The sequence below is a fragment of the Ascochyta rabiei genome, chromosome 16, assembly GCF_004011695.2.
Source record: "Ascochyta rabiei chromosome 16, complete sequence".
Classification (NCBI taxonomy): Eukaryota; Fungi; Ascomycota; class Dothideomycetes; order Pleosporales; family Didymellaceae; genus Ascochyta; species Ascochyta rabiei.
Window position 1 is genome coordinate 748,940 of NC_082420.1, and position 15,696 is coordinate 764,635.

At 54.7% G+C, this 15,696-nt stretch overlaps 6 protein-coding genes across 6 annotated transcripts, besides 13 other annotated features; 2 read left to right on the forward strand and 4 right to left on the reverse strand.

Annotated features, from left to right (window-relative positions):
- Positions 1-150: 150 nt before the first annotated feature.
- EKO05_0009184 (DNA topoisomerase 2-associated protein pat1) lies at positions 151-2,852 on the reverse strand (the record flags this gene model as incomplete). Its single annotated transcript, XM_038942128.1, has 2 exons — positions 151-2,656; positions 2,731-2,852. 2 exons carry the CDS (start codon positions 2,850-2,852, stop codon positions 151-153), a joined length of 2,628 nt encoding a protein of 875 aa, XP_038795789.1.
- Positions 1,915-2,001: a tandem repeat.
- A 225-nt stretch (positions 2,853-3,077) lies between the features above and the next one.
- Positions 3,078-3,151: a tandem repeat.
- Positions 3,152-3,239: 88 nt separating this feature from the next.
- Positions 3,240-3,270: a tandem repeat.
- Positions 3,271-3,409: 139 nt separating this feature from the next.
- On the forward strand, positions 3,410-4,767 carry EKO05_0009185 (alpha 1,2-mannosyltransferase 2.4.1; the record flags this gene model as incomplete). Its single annotated transcript, XM_038941876.2, has 3 exons — positions 3,410-3,457; positions 3,509-4,652; positions 4,703-4,767. The coding sequence occupies 3 exons, from the start codon at positions 3,410-3,412 to the stop codon at positions 4,765-4,767; spliced, it is 1,257 nt and encodes a 418-aa protein (XP_038795790.2).
- Positions 4,768-5,023: 256 nt separating this feature from the next.
- Positions 5,024-5,053: a tandem repeat.
- A 282-nt stretch (positions 5,054-5,335) lies between these two features.
- Positions 5,336-5,377: a tandem repeat.
- Positions 5,378-5,640: 263 nt separating this feature from the next.
- On the reverse strand, positions 5,641-6,837 carry EKO05_0009186 (Taurine dioxygenase; the record flags this gene model as incomplete). Its single annotated transcript, XM_038946718.1, has 1 exon — positions 5,641-6,837. One exon carries the CDS (start codon positions 6,835-6,837, stop codon positions 5,641-5,643), a length of 1,197 nt encoding a protein of 398 aa, XP_038795791.1.
- A 1,337-nt stretch (positions 6,838-8,174) lies between these two features.
- On the reverse strand, positions 8,175-8,480 carry EKO05_0009187 (uncharacterized protein; the record flags this gene model as incomplete). Its single annotated transcript, XM_038946719.1, has 1 exon — positions 8,175-8,480. One exon carries the CDS (start codon positions 8,478-8,480, stop codon positions 8,175-8,177), a length of 306 nt encoding a protein of 101 aa, XP_038795792.1.
- Positions 8,481-8,613: 133 nt separating this feature from the next.
- EKO05_0009188 (RNA helicase) lies at positions 8,614-12,424 on the forward strand (the record flags this gene model as incomplete). Its single annotated transcript, XM_038942148.1, has 2 exons — positions 8,614-10,906; positions 10,959-12,424. 2 exons carry the CDS (start codon positions 8,614-8,616, stop codon positions 12,422-12,424), a joined length of 3,759 nt encoding a protein of 1,252 aa, XP_038795793.1.
- Positions 8,663-8,697: a tandem repeat.
- Positions 8,986-9,015: a tandem repeat.
- A 1,156-nt stretch (positions 12,425-13,580) lies between the features above and the next one.
- Positions 13,581-13,679: a repeat region (potential rRNA).
- Positions 13,592-13,679: a repeat region (potential rRNA).
- A 51-nt stretch (positions 13,680-13,730) lies between these two features.
- Positions 13,731-13,811: a repeat region (potential rRNA).
- Positions 13,731-13,853: a repeat region (potential rRNA).
- Positions 13,854-14,051: 198 nt separating this feature from the next.
- Positions 14,052-14,159: a repeat region (potential rRNA).
- Positions 14,081-14,159: a repeat region (potential rRNA).
- Positions 14,160-14,858: 699 nt separating this feature from the next.
- Positions 14,859-15,347, reverse strand: EKO05_0009189 (uncharacterized protein; the record flags this gene model as incomplete). The annotated part of the gene is made up of 1 exon (XM_038946720.1): positions 14,859-15,347. The coding sequence occupies one exon, from the start codon at positions 15,345-15,347 to the stop codon at positions 14,859-14,861; it is 489 nt and encodes a 162-aa protein (XP_038795794.1).
- Between the last annotated feature and the right edge of the window lie 349 nt (positions 15,348-15,696).

Consider the following 15,696-nt stretch of genomic DNA (forward strand, 5'->3'; position numbering starts at 1 on the left):
CAGCAATCGATGAAGTGCTGCGATGCCTCAATGGGACTTGGCAGCTAGAAGCGTAGCCAATTTTGCTGCCCTTCCCAAGCCACACAAGGTAGTCTACAGCAGGCAGCAGCCTCTACTCAAAATAACCAGTCAGTGAGTGGTGTGGTAGTCTCATCCAAGCAGTTCGACGTCAAGACCAATAGCCCTCATGAACAGATTCACGTTGGCTAAGCGAGCTCCGGCCATCTCCACAGGCAAAGCCTTGCTGACAGAGACCGTCTCCATGACACGGTCTTTGACACCAATAACCAACCTCTGCTGTTGCTCAGGGCTAGCACCGACACCCATGGCAGCCAAGAACTGCCAGATATACATGTCGTCGGTGTCGTTGATGGTGCCGGGGAACAAGTAAGGCAGCACGGGTTCAATCGTGTCGAAGAGACGGTTGTAGAGCACGGTCCACTGGTCCCAGTCTCCTGCATCAATCTCAGGAGCCGACTGCTTGAGAAGCTCCGCACGAGAGATCAAAATCGTCAGGAGAGACAGGCCGATCTTAGTGCGTGCGACGACATGGAGATTGGTACGATCCAGGATCAGTCCAAGAAGACCGATAATAATATTGAGTGGCGACTCAGAGATGTGCGCGAAGAGTGGGGGCATCACGGTCTGCGAGAATAGTTCGACCTCTTCGCGGATAGCAGCACTCAAGGGCTCATCTGGTGTGGCAACGGCATGCCCAACGACGGCAAGACCGTCAAGATGAACGACGATCATAGTAACGACTGTTATGCGCTCTTGCTCGTCGATATGGCGGAAAAGACGAGGAATGACCTTCTTCCCCTTGGCGTGCGACAAGATTTGAATAAAGGGATGCGCCGCTTGAGCGTGCGGGTTGATGGGTTCCATAATCTTAGTGGCTAGCCAGAGCTTCTTGTGCAACAACTCAATCTTCGAGCGCCATTCCATGTGCGCTTGGATGGCCTCCGGGTCGCTACTCTCGTTGATCGGAGGTGGCAAAGCTCGTTCGTGATCCTCCATTTGCATCAGTGTGAGGTAGACAGCCTCGATATTGCGCAGGGCATCCTTGCGGTCGGCGATCGAGGTCTTGGGCTTAGGCTTGTCCCCTGTCTCTGGACGCTTGATGTTGAGGAGGGGTCGCGGAGTCTTGGAGTTGCTGAAGGCAATTTTTCCGAGACTGCCTTCGACGACGAGCTGCTTAGCCTTGGGCCTGGCCTTGGCAGCTTCAACCGCACGCTGGATCTGCTGCTCCATACGCTGCATGTGGTTGTCACCGCCGCGGCCGTGTCTCCGGTTGCCGAACCTGTTGTTGGTCTGAAAGAGATAAGTCTGAGCAAATTGGCTGGCCGGCTGCTGAGGGTTTTGGCGTGGAGCACCCCGGATCTGACTGAAGACTTGGTAATAGAAGTCTTCAGCAATCGCGGCTTCCGGGTCTCTCTCCTCAAGATTGCCTGTGGCAGTCATGAGCTGCTGTAGCTGAATGCGAGTAATGAAGTTTTTATCTTGAGGCGTCATCAGACCGTTGTCTTTGGCCAACTGCGCAATCTTGTGGTTACGCTTTGCACGCTTGGCATCCTCTTCGAGGAAAGCTGCACGCTCGGCCTCGGACAGGTTGAGCAGCTGTTCCGGATGGGTAATGATAGGGAACGAAGCACCCCTGTTGTGTTGTCCAGGGGCACTTCCAGCCATTTGCTGTTGGGCAGGCTGACCGGGCTGAGCCATTGGTTGACCCTGGCCAGACAGGCGGTTGGGGTTCTGGAGGATCTGCCGAGGCTGGGTTGGTGGGCCTTGCGGTTGAGTCGCAGGTGAAGCGCCCATCTGTTGCTGTGCAGCTGGCTCAGGCTTTTGTCGCTGCAAGATGGTGGGCTGTTGAGGCGTTGGTGCTTGCGCTGATTGGCCAGGAAGTTCGGCGTGGAACTGCTGCTGCTGCTGCTGTTGCTGCTGGGGAGGGCCCTGTCTTTGCTGAAACTGCTGCGGCGGCGGCTGTTGGAACTGGTGCTGTTGAGGACGCTGCAAGATCTGCGGAGCATGCTGGCCAGGGAAGCCGGGCGGCATACCAGGGAATGGTGGCTGGCCCTGGTAGAACTGTTGCTGGTGCTGCTGCGGGTATTGCTGAGGGTAACCCATGCCTGGAGGCGGTTGGACTGGGGGCGTAGCTCGAGCCTCGTTGCTGATGCCGTGACCACGCATCATGGCCTCGACCTCGTCCAAGCTCATCATTTTCCTTGAGCCACCAGCTGGCTGGGCAGGGCTGCTCGAGTACTGAACAGGTGATGGCTGGTACTCGGGCTGCTGCTGGCGTTGAGCTGCAGGCTGCTTTGGCTTCAGGCCCCAGATATCGGCACGCGCCTCCAGCTGAGGGATGTACTCGGGGTCCTTGTAGCTCTCGTAGCCGGTCCTGGTAGGCTTTGAGGCTTGTGGGACGGGCGGTCGCTGTTGCTGCGGGGCAGGCCTGGAGAAGCCCTGGCGCGCCTGGTAGAGCATCTGCTCTTCCTGCATCGTGTTTGAGATTTTGGACGTCTGGCCTGCGAAGTCGAAGTCCTTGCCAACACTCTGCTGGGTGGCCGGTCCGTCGCCGCCGAAGGTATCGTCGTTGAAGGCGTCGTCGGCATCGTCGAGGCGCCCGCCTAGGCCTTGGTACGTCTCCTCGAAGTCGATACTGTGCAGGTGTGTAAGCAAGGGTGCATTGCCGATGGCGTTGCCATTGGCATTGCCTGCGTCGGCGCGACCTACACATCGTCGTCGGCTGCCCCTCCACTGAAGCCGGCAAAGGCATCGTGCTGTCCGAAGCCTGGCGCGCTGGGCTGGTGGCCGCGGTCCCTTGGCAGGCTGGGGTCAAAGCCGAAGAAGGACATGGTGGGCGGTGCCCGTGTGGTGGATCGCGTGTGAGGTTACGCGCCAAGTGTGGGTGAGAGAAGTCGTGGGCTGGATGACGTTGGGCGAAGTCGAGGGTAGAGGCACCAACAGCGGGTGGCGGCCGTGGCTGTGCAGACGGGAACTACTCGGAAGAGCGCACGAACGCTGCGCTATGCAGGGCAGCGGTACAAGAACACAAACACTCGCAGTCGAGACGTCGTCGAGGTGGTGGTGCTGGTGCTGGTGCTGGTGCTGGTGCTGGTGCTGGTGCTGATGCTGGTGCTGGTGCTGGTGCTGGCCGTGCTCCCAACGGCAACTTCCGTCTCCGCCCGCCCAGCTCAGCGACCCTGAACAGGTGGCACGACACTAAGGCGCATACGAGGACGTCTCCCTCTCCTTCTCCTTCTCCTTCTCCTTTCCCTTTCTGACCTCGTGTCCTGCCAAAGTCTCTGCACCCACTGTCTCTCTGCCCTGCACGCATTCCACAGAGAACAGCAGAACAGACTCCACGACCACACGCCAGCAGCGCGCCCATCACTCCGCCACTCCCGTCACGATGGCAGGCACACAGCGCTATCTCCGCTACATTGTCTTTGCTCTTTTCGTAAGACGGCCGTCTGTGCATTGATCATGAGCACGCATTGACCCTTCGCAGGCGCTGGTTCTCCTCTACTTCATCGGCTCCTCGTCCTCGGTCCCCTCGGCGCCGAGCTGGCCGAGCTACGGCTCAGGCTCAAAGGACACGCTCGCGCCCAGCACGCCCAGCACGCCCAGCACCTCCGAGTCCAACGATGCCGCCTCGAGCCCTCACGCATCGCACGCCCCTGCAGCGGCCAAGCCTCCGACCACGCCCAACGGCCATGAGCTGCCGCCTGCCACCATGCCCGGCGACCGCATGAATGCCACCTTCGTCACCCTCGCCCGTAACCAGGACGTCTGGGAGATCGCAAAGTCCATTCGCCACGTCGAGGACCGCTTCAACCGCAAGTTCAACTACGACTGGGTCTTCCTCAACGACGACGATTTCAACGACGAGTTCAAGAAGGTCACTTCTGCTCTGGTCTCCGGCAAGACCAAGTACGGCAAGATCCCCAAGGAGCACTGGTCCTTCCCCGACTTCATCGACCAGGACAAGGCCGCCAAGGTCCGTGAGGAGATGAAGGAAAAGAAGATCATCTACGGCGACTCCATCAGCTACAGGCACATGTGCCGCTACGAATCTGGCTTCTTCTTCCGCCACCCGTTGATGCTCGACTACGAGTGGTACTGGCGCGTCGAGCCCAGCATTGAAATGCACTGCGACATCAACTACGACACCTTCAAGTTCATGGCCGACAACAAGAAGAAGTACAGCTTTACCCTCAGTCTGTATGAATACGTCGAGACCATCCCAACTCTCTGGGAGGCCACCAAGAACTTCACCAAGACCTTCCCGGAGCACATTGCCAAGGACAATTCCCTCAAGTTCGTCAGCGACGACAACGGCGAGACCTACAACCACTGCCACTTCTGGTCTAACTTTGAGATTGGCAATCTCAACTGGCTCAGGTCCAAGGCCTACATCGACTACTTCGAGTCCCTCGACCAAGCCGGTGGTTTCTTCTACGAGCGCTGGGGTGATGCGCCCGTCCACTCCCTAGCTGCAGCCCTGATGCTGAAGAAGGACGAGATTCACTTCTTCAACGACATCGCCTACTATCACGTGCCTTTTACCCACTGCCCCACCGGGGAGCAGTACCGCCTCGACCACAAGTGCCACTGCAACCCCAAGGACAACTTTGACTGGAACGGCTACAGCTGTAAGTTTTCCGGCATACCTGGGAGAAAACCCGCGCTAACACGATCACAGGTACAGCACGCTTCTACGAGCTCAATGACATGAAGAAGCCTGAAGGGTACGAAAAGGAGCAATAAGCCTCTAGATCCCACACCCCGTTCCAGCGCCACCTTTTTTACAACTGCGACCCATCTTCGTTCAGCACACACATCTGATTTCTGGTCGAAGTGCACCGCTCAATGCTTGGGACGTCACATGGATCGTCTTCCAATACTTTGGCATTTTCATTTCAATCGGAACGATGCTGGGCATTTACCTCGGCAGGCGGCCGCAGAACCGCTTCAACTACGAACGATAGACTAGGGGGAAAAGGACAAAACTTTCACAACATGCTTGTTTTATTTTTTTTATTTTTTATTTTTTGGCTCTATAGGGATGGTGTACAATTTTGGCGTTGACCTGGCTCTGGCTGTCCATTGCGTGATACACGGCATGGAGAAAGAGAGTGGCAATTTTCTTGTTCTACATCGTCATTCTCACATGTATGCCCTCAATGTACTCGTACGACTTATCCAGCAAAGTCCCAAACAATCATTCATGTGAATCATGTTGTAGGCTCTGACCGAGAGTGGCGTGCAGATGATGATAAAGAGGGAAAAGCGTGGAGCATGGCAAGGCCTTGCCGATGTCACCATCACTTCCAAGTGCATGCATGCATGCATGCTTGGCACGCAAGGAAGAAAGCATTGTTGAAGGTTGAATGCTGACATGTGTCGTGTTTCTTCATTGTAGCACAATCGCCCCTTGCAGTAAGGTTGGTCGAAGTTGTGTCGTGTACATGTACGGAGCTCGCTAAAACGCTACAGGATAGAACAGAACAGAACAGGAGGAAGAAATGTAAACGCCGTTCCCTTTGTAAATGCCTCTGAATGGACGAGCCACCGAATAAGAAAAGTAGGACAAGTAAGATACAGAAACACGCTCGGGAGTGCGGTCACTGCTAAGCCCGCCTAGTCGTTGTAGTTGACGACGCCCGAGCCGTCTTTGTTCGCCTTCGGGATGCCATAGCGCGCGCTCAGGTCGTCCTCCTGCGACTTGCCGGCAGGGTCGAGGAATGGACGTTCCGCCTGGTTGCAGACGCGGACCGCGTGGCGACGGTGCGGTGCGAAGCCGTACGTGGCCGAATGGTTGGTGACGCGGTTGTCCCAGAAGGCGACGTCGCCGGCCTGCCACTGGAAGCGCGCGTGGAACTCGGGGCTCGTGGCGACGATCTCGTTGAGCAGGCTGATGATGTGGTCGCTTTCCGTCTTGGGTACGCCGACGATCTTGGTCACGAAGCCTGGGTTGAAGAAAATACTCTTCCACCCTGTCACGGGGTGCGTGCGCACGAGTGGGTGCTCCGTCGTTACAGGTTCGCGGCGTACGGTGCGCCCGAGGTCACGTGTACCTTGGGCTTGTAGGTCTGCAGAGTGCAGCGCAGTGAGTGACTCGAGATACTTCTGCATGTGGGGAGACAGCATATCGTAGGCTGCGTATTGGGAAGACCAGAGAGTGTCGCCGCCGCCACCACGAGGGGGGCCTGTGAGGACCTTCAGAGATGTGTAGGAAGGAGGCTGAATCTCATACGTGACATCTGAATGCCACAAGAACGTGGGCGAGAACAGGGAGCGAAGATCAGGGGATCCTTCACCAGTATACACAACGTGCACGTCTTCAAGACCCTCTTGACGAGGAACGGCGGTTGTGGCGTGCTTGTGCAGACGGCCGAAGTATTGGCCGAGAGCACGCTGCTCCTCAATACCAAAGTTCTTTTGGTTGCGGAAAAAGACAACGCCTCGAGTCGCAATCAGCCTTGCGAGATCATTCTTTTGAGGGTCGGTGAGGTTGGCTAGGTCCACGCCGTGTACCTCTGTGCCGATCTTGGGGTTGTAATCGAAGACCTCCGTAGCGGAGGATAGAAGGTTCTTGAAGTTGACGTCACCAAGGCAGCCTTTATCGGTGTAAGGAATCTCCTCCAGCGCAGGCCACGTGATATCGGGAAAGCGTGGCCGTAGGTGTTCAAACTCATATGTGTCATCGTGTTGAGTGACCGTTGTGCGCCCGGGGACGTAGTTGTGTGTGTTGGCAGGCTTGACTGATTGTTTGAGGGATGTGACAGGTGCCGCATCAGTTGACTGGACGACTGGCTCTACAAGTCCTGGTGCCATGTTGACGGTAGTGGTGGTGGAGTGTTGGAGTCGATTGGTGATCCTGTATGCAAGGTACCCTGTCGTACTGGTGGAGTAAGAATCGACTGAAGCCAGTATCGTACCGCTTGAGCAAGAAGATGACCTCAAGGAAGCAACAGTAGGAAAATGAAAGGCTTTTGTGACGTAGTAGAGCTTGTAATGAGAAACCAGACCGTAGAGTAGCGGTCGCGGTACTTATAGGTGTACTTATTAGGCAGTACATAGACTCATATCAAGAAGCTTACATGTCGGATTGCGCCATCGCTCGCAATCACGTCTTCTGCCAAAAGTGGCCCGGACGTTGTCTCCACATTTCTGACCGCCGTGTGATATCAATCTGGAATTGCAGCCCCATTTGCTGCTCGGGACCGCGGAGGTGGATCCGGGGTAGGCACCATGTCGATTGTCCTGTCGCATGGTGACGACAAATTCGAAGCTTAGACTAAATGCTATCGTAACTGCAGACAGGTCTGCTGGAGCTGGTCTTTGAGCAGCTTGCGCAGCCTGCTATTGCGACGAGGGAGCCCCTGTCTCATACTCTTATCTGAATTCTCAAGTTTCGGTGCTTGCAACGACTTTTTCTCTTGAAACGCGATTTCGAAAATGGCAGGTCGGTCCTGACCATGACCTGAGATGCTGAAACGCTGTGACTATTCAGTGCTGAAGTCGGTCGGGTGGCGGCGCTAGTGTCCAAATCGGGTAAGAGTCGAGTGATTGCACCATCTTCTGGGGACATCACGCCTTCGCTCGTCTTTGAACATAACACAACGCAAGGGCCACTGCTAACACCATCTCGTAATCTGAGCAGGAACAAGCTGGGATTTTTCAATCTGATAAGATCTGTCCGGTCGGAAATGGGAGCTAGCAGACTATGGCGCCTTGACCGACTCCGTTCTCGCTCTCAATCGCTTGATGGTGAAGGTTTCCACATGTATGATGCGGCATGCAGTGAGTTTTTTGCGATTTACCATATTCTTCGCACTGGCATGACAGGCCTCCCTTCCTGATTATGTACTGTCGCTTGGGCGTCGGACTAAGGCGACGATCACGTGCAAAGGAGGGTCTGGACAACCGGTCGGTGGAACCGTGTATCCAGTGCGACGTCTGAAGTTCTTGAAATCCAACTCTTCGCCAGAACGCCTCGTTTGTTCAAAACTCCTTACGGTATGCTGTAGGTTGCTTTTGTTTGGCGGCGTCGATGCCATCTCTCTAGAGGATGCAATTAACGGCAAGCTGCCGCCGGTATCAAGGGATCGAATTGCTGTCCCGGGTGCTCTCTAAAATAGGAGCTGTCGCAATGTGCCAACGGCCAAGCCTCAGTTCTTCCGCGTTGGCTGTATGCTGGTCTCGAGGGTAGGTATGGGCACGCCGTTGAGGTCTGTCCACTTGATCCAGGCCTTGGGCGCAGGCTTCTCTGCAGTGGCTGCCTCCTGCTTGGTGTTGCCGTCCTCTGCCAGCCGGTTGCGCTGTCGCACTATGCCGGCCTCTTCCAGGCGTGGCGTCCAGTACGGGTGGATGCCCTTGTGTATGCGCCATAGCTCGTAGTTGCCCACGCCGAGGACGAGTAGCGAGGTAACAAGACGGAAGCGCTGAGCAGCACGAGGCGATAGTGCACGGCTCATTGTGAAGGCTGCCTTGTGGGCGTGTAGGTGGCTGTGGTGGGTGTAGCAGCCCCGCTCGAACGAGAGAGGTGATGTTGATGCATTGCGGAGGTGGTGGAACGTGACTGGCTGCGGCTGCGGGGATCGCTGATGGATGGCGCAGGCGCAGGTCGCACCTCGCATCTCTCCCAAAACTTTCCGCGCGCCCAACGTCACGTCCAACGTCACGTCCAACGTCGCGCCCAACGGGGCCATCGCAGCCATGGACGACCTCGCCAATCTCGAGTTCCTGTCGCTCGTGTCCAAGGTCACGTCGGAGATCCAGAACCATCTGGGCGTGTCCGACAAGACGCTCGCCGAGTTCGTCATCGACCAGCATGCCAGCGCAAAGGGTGTCGCCGACTTCAAGGAGCAGCTCGAGGCCATGGGCGCCGAGTTTCCGCAGAGTCTGGTCGAGAGCATCGACCGCCTGATCCTGACGCTGCACCCCAAATACAAAGCCAAGGCTGCGAATGGAGCCAAGGCAGACGACGACGACGACGACGGCAACCGCGACCGCAAGACGCGTGTGTTCAAGGGCCTCGCTATTGCAGACAGAGAGGTCGACTTCAGCGACACCGATGAGCAGCCTACAAACAATGCGCCCGAGGCAGACGCCCTGGACGACACGTTCGCCATGCTGGAGGGCCTGGCGGGCAAGGGCGTGGGTGCCGCGAAGCCCAAGGAACGCTCGCGCAAACGCAGTATGAGCCCCTACGACAGTGGCGGTGACGATGACGACAGAGGCAGCAAGCGGCACAGGCGCAGGGACAGGTCGCAGTCGCGATCGCGCAGTCGTGGGCGGCGCCAGCACGAGCGTGAGGAGCTGGTCTTCGAGGACGAGTTCGGCCGCACGCGCACCGTCAAGCGCCACGACAAGCAACGGAGCCGCAAGAAGTACAGAGACGAAGACCTCGACGAGTTCCGCCGCCCACCAACGCCCGAGCTCGACGACGAGCCTGTGCTGTTCAAGATTTATAACGGCAAGGTCACAGGCGTCAAGGACTTTGGCGCATTCGTCAACCTGCAGGGCGTCAAGGGCAAGGTCGACGGGCTGGTGCACGTTTCGCAGATACAGGAAGGTGGGCGTGTCAACCACCCGTCTGATCTTCTGTCGAGGTGGCAGGAAGTCAAGGTCAAGGTCATCAAGATGGAGAACGGCAGGTTGTCTTTGTCCATGAAAGAGGTTGATCAACAGTCAGGACGAGATCTTGCACCTTCGAGGCGAATCGAGTCCTTTGGTTCAGGCGCAAACTCTCAAGCGCTGGGAGGCATACCCGGCCTGATGGACGGCAGCGTGCCCGTCGTTGAGGACGGCTTCAACAGTCGAAAGAATGGCATGCGAAAGCGCATGACTTCACCCGAAAGATGGGAGATCAAACAGCTCATCGCCTCCGGTGTCATTCCCAAGTCAGACTACCCAGATATCGATGAAGACTTCAATGCACACATTGCCGGCGAAGGGGGCTTTGAAGAGGAGGAAGATGTCGATATCGAAGTGCGCGAAGAAGAACCGCCCTTCCTCGCTGGTCAGACCAAGCAATCTCTCGAACTGTCGCCCATTCGAATCATCAAAGCACCTGACGGCTCGCTCAACCGTGCAGCCATGTCAGGAGACACATTAGCGAAGGAGCGAAGAGATCTGCGGCAACAAGAAGCTCAAGAGAAAGCCGCCAAAGAAGCCGCAAATGTGGATCTCAGCAGTCAGTGGAACGACCCAATGGCTCAGCAACGCCAGTTCGCCAGCGATCTGCGCAACACGCGAAGAGACCAGCCTACCGAAGCCATGCCCGAGTGGAAGAAGATCTCGACCAACAGCAAGGACGCCTCTTTTGGCAAACGCACCAACATGAGCATCAAGGAGCAACGAGAATCGCTCCCCGTATACAAATTCAGGAAGCAGCTGCTCGAGGCCATTGCAGCCCATCAGATCTTGATTGTGGTCGGCGACACTGGATCTGGCAAAACCACACAGATGACCCAGTACCTAGCCGAAGCAGGATACGGCAACGAGCTCATCATTGGCTGTACACAACCCCGACGTGTTGCAGCAATGAGCGTTGCAAAGCGTGTCGCTGAGGAAGTTGGGTGCAAGCTCGGCAATGAAGTGGGCTACACAATTCGATTCGAGGACAACACATCGCCGGACACCCGTATCAAGTACATGACAGACGGCATCTTGCAGCGAGAAATCTTGCTAGATCCAATGTTGAACAAGTACAGCTGCATCATGCTCGACGAGGCTCACGAGCGTACCATTGCTACTGACGTTCTTTTTGGACTCTTGAAGAAGACTCTCAAACGACGGCCGGACATGAAACTCATTGTCACTAGCGCTACACTCGATGCCGACAAATTTTCCGAATACTTCTACAAGTGCCCTATTTTCTCGATCCCTGGACGAACCTGTAAGTCACCCTACCTCTTTGCTTCTCTCTAATCTTACTAACGTACTTCTAGTCCCTGTAGAAGTCATGTACAGCCGAGAGCCGGAGTCGGACTACCTGGACGCCGCACTTGTAACAGTCATGCAGATCCACTTGACAGAACCCGCAGGTGATATATTGCTGTTTTTAACGGGTAAAGAAGAGATTGACTCGTCTTGCGAGGTCTTGTCAGAGCGAATGAAGGCTCTTGGGCCGAACGTGCCTGAGCTTATGATTCTACCCATCTACGGAGCTTTACCTTCAGAAGTCGCGTCACGTATCTTCGAACCTGCGCCCAACGGCACTCGTAAGGTTGTCATCGCGACCAACATCGCTGAGACCAGTTTGACTATCGATGGTATCTACTACGTCGTCGACCCTGGTTTCGTGAAGCAAAGTTCCTACGACGGCAAACTTGGCATGGACCGACTGCAGATCACACCCATCTCGCAAGCCCAGGCCCGCCAAAGAAGTGGAAGAGCCGGAAGAACAGGTCCAGGAAAGTGTTTCCGTCTGTACACTGAGGCCGCCTTCCAGAACGAAATGCTACCCACAACCATCCCTGAGATCCAGCGACAGAACTTGTCCAATACTATCCTCATGCTCAAAGCCATGGGTATCAACGATCTCCTCCACTTCGACTTTATGGACCCACCTCCCACGAACACCATGCTTACGGCACTCGAAGAACTCTACCAACTTGGCTCTCTTGATGACGAAGGTCTTCTCACACGACTCGGCCGTCAGATGGCCGATTTCCCCATGGACCCAACCCTTTCCAAGTCTCTGATCAAGTCCGTCGACCTGCAGTGCTCAGACGAAGTTCTTACCATCGTCGCCATGATCAGTGCCACACAATCTGTCTTCCACCGCCCGCGCGATAAACAGCAGCAAGCCGACCAAAAGAAGCAGAAATTCAACGACCCCTCCGGCGATCACATCACGCTGCTCAACGTGTACAACGGCTGGAAACAAGGCGGCTTCAGTACTCCCTGGTGCCACGAAAACTTTGTCGTTCCGCGAAACATGCAGCGCGTTAAGGACGTAAGAAACCAGTTGTTGCAGATCATGGCGCGCCACAAGCACTCGGTCGTGTCGTGTGGCCGCAACACAATCAAAGTACGGCAGGCGCTCTGCAGCGGCTTCTTCAGAAACAGCGCACGCAAAGACCCCGCCGAGGGCTACAAAACACTCGTTGAAGGTACACCAGTGTATCTCCATCCGAGCTCCAGCCTCTTTGGCAAGCCAAGCGAGCACGTCGTATACCACAGTTTGGTCGAGACCACCAAGGAATACATGCACGTTTGCAGCGCGATCGAACCCAAGTGGCTGGTCGAGGCGGCGCCGACCTTCTTCAAGGTTGCACCGACGGACAGACTGAGTAAGAGGAAGAAGGCGGAGAGGATCCAGCCGCTGCACAACAAGTTCCAGGGCGAAGACGACTGGAGACTGAGCGCACAGAGGAAGGCTGGCAGAGGTGGCGGAGGCACGTGGGGTTAGCGGGTGTCTGGATGATTACTATTGACAACTGTCTTGCGATACATAGCGAGTGAGATGAGAAGATAAATTTGATACCACATGATAGATCAGTGCACATTGCATACAACTACCTGTCCATTGGTCTGGCATTCTCTCTTCCTACTTTCTTTACAAATAGTGTTTTCCTGCAAAGCGATACTGCTCTCTGCCTTCTCACGCCAGCAGAAACCATCATCGTCAATCAAGACGCAGATGCTCCTGCTCGGTCGAACAACCTCATATTTACTTCGCTGGCCCCGTAGTGTGCACGGCACTGCTTGCTTGTATGTCCAGGTGAGGGATGAGCCAGTTCTGATTTACTCGTTCTTTGATAGTAGGTCGCATGGATCCCACCACCGTTGAATTGGCGCCGTTCACGCATGTGATAAGTGATAGGAACGAGTGCAGTAGCTGGGCTGCGGTTCACTCACCATGTTGATCTCGCCATCAACAGTGGAAAGAGCACCGTGTAAAGAAGATAACGTTCTTCAAAAGGGTAAGTACGCACTGAAGAAAACAGCAACAAGATCTCGGCGAGGTGGTGGAGCCGTTGGGTTTGGAGCATACTCGATCACCTTATTCTCTGGATCCAAACACGCTGCGCATCTACGATTCTTAATGCACTCACGTCTTTCTTTTCCAACGGCTTCTTGACTGCCAACTTGGGGGTCATCAACACTCGAGATGCACTCCAGAATCTTCCGTTGCGGCGTTGTGTCCTTGCTGATCTAAAATATGCCTCGATCCTCCTCGGCAGCACCAGGGCTTGGAACATCTCACCACTGCGACTTTAGAGAGCCAACTAAAGACTCCGAAGTCCCTGGATACCAAAGGTCCATGGCTCGGAGGCTACTGCCCCAATTTTTACGCCCAGCCTACATGCCCTGATGATTATGCGAAGTTTGTATCGTCCACTCGAGATCCCTCAATTATTCAACTTTGGTTTGAGTTTCATTCGAGATCCAAATCGTGCTCAACAGTACTATTGTAACACACTTCGATTCGTTTCGGGTTCCACGCGATGGAGACGTCCACACGGGGTATAAGTCTTCTGCCACCTCTCCCGCCCTTCTCTCCATCCTACACACTCTCCACGATGTGTTTCGACAATCTTGTTACCTATCCTACGCTTACCTCGAGGAAGATGGCTTATGCCAGGTCGTATTCACAACCGCAGCAGGCCTCCAAGGTGAAAAGCCTCTATCTACTTGATAAAACGATATAGATCAGAGGAGCCTGGAAGTTCCCTGCAATCACAAAGAGCACAGAGAGACTATTCGTTAAACTCGACTTCACCCTTTTCGAACCTACCCTACTATTCTCCGAATCCTAACAGCTATGCTCTTACTCGAATCCGTCCGAAGACATCCCAAAAGAATCTGGCTTCCGTTCACTTTCATTACTCGCTCGGCCCAGAGATCGGCAAGAATTTCGGCATCGTCGGTCGATTACCCAAAGCAGGTTGGTCACAGTACGCTATCTGCTTGAGAAGGAACAGCGATCACTTTAGAACGAGTCCAGGCTACCCTCATCGGCAGCAGTACCTGTCCTATGCTCTTCACTGGTACTGCCTACTACAAACCCAAGAACACCACCGCGCGGAGTCACCTTTTCAGGCAGGCTAGCGACAGGCCTCCGCTCAGCAGCTCGTGACTACAAGGCTATCCAAATGCATGCACGACCCGGCTAGACAACTAAGTCGTTTGCAAAGGATTCACAGTATCGACGTGCTGCGTTCACGGTGACTATAGCGTCCCTTCTGCCAACTAAGACTGGTCTCGGCTTGTACGGGGATATGAAATCTATATCAATAAGCCTCGGATTTTATCAGACCTCTGGGGCTTGACCACTAGGTTCCAACAGCGAGATGGGTGGGACATATCTGCGCAGGTTGTATTTTTTCCGTGCGTTAATCTGTACCCATGTAGAGTGATTAATTCGATATTCTATGTACCTGAACCTCACCCTCGGGCTGTGCAAATGCGAACAAGGGCCCCCAGTGACTGCCAGGAACCTTCGTTCTGTCTATCTTCAAACAGAACCTCACCTCTGTATTCCGCAGATTCTGAGTGAATCGCCCGGTTCAGGATATCCCTGACCACCGACCTGCTGACAAGGGTCTCAAGACAACAGTGCTTTGCAAGGGAGGAATGAGAAATTTATCGCAAACGTTCGAGCTCACAGAACCTTGACATTAAAGGATGTTTGCTGGTTCTATTGAGGTGAGCATGTCTTGCAAAATTCACAGAATCCTTGCGTTCGTCTTGAGAAAATTGCAGTTCGATTGTAATGCATCGTGATCCGTCTCTTAAGTAACGTAATAACGCTGTAGCGGTATATCAGTCAATCCCTCTCGTTTCATAAGAACGTCTATCAGTCCCCAGCCAGACACTACAAACTTGTATCCTGTGCACGCCTACCCACTAATCCAAACAATCGAGAACAACATGACAATAGCTCCAACAATTCCCAACACCTCAGGCCCCGCCCTGATCCCCACGGGCAATCCTTCGGTGCTAAACTGAGCAACCCTTCCCAGCGTGAAGTTCTTTTCCGCTTCCTGCAGCGCAATCTCCGTCCAGTTGCCACATGCGGTATTCAAAATGGAATCCGCAGTCAGTCTAGGCAGCTTGGCAATCGCAGCGTCCATCATACGTGCATTGTAGATGGTACCGGTGCTGGATTTCTGGAGTAGCACGGTGCGGTAGGTTCCGTTGGCAGCGATGGTGGACATGTTGGCAGTACGTTCGTAGTCTAGACATAAGTCTGCTTGCGAGGGTGTGGCAGAGACTTGTCGTACAGTGAGTTGGGCTGCTGCGACTGGGCGACGCGGTTCTGGTACGGCTGCCGATAGATGCAGGAGGGAGAGGAACAGGAGAGTGCTGGTGAAGAGAGCGGAGAGCATGGTTCTTGACCTGCTTGATACTTGAAATAGAGAAGTGATATTAAGGTAGAGCAAGTGTACCAGCACTTGATATTATGATGTAGATTGAAAGGCCGAAAGCAAGAGTGTGTATTTGCCCCAGGCAATCAAAATGAAAGAAAAGAAAGGCGAAAATAGCAGCCAAAGGAATCAGGCCACAAATCAGGTCTATATGAGGCTGCGACGAATTGGGTTGTTCATGCCCATGTTAAGTTGCGACGTGGATTGCCCGACGTGGTGGTTTTTGAACCTGTACGTGTCTCAAGTCAGGTGGTGCATTAAGCGCCCTGCTATTGCTCGCTGGGCTCCGCAAGCGGATGGTCGAGAGACA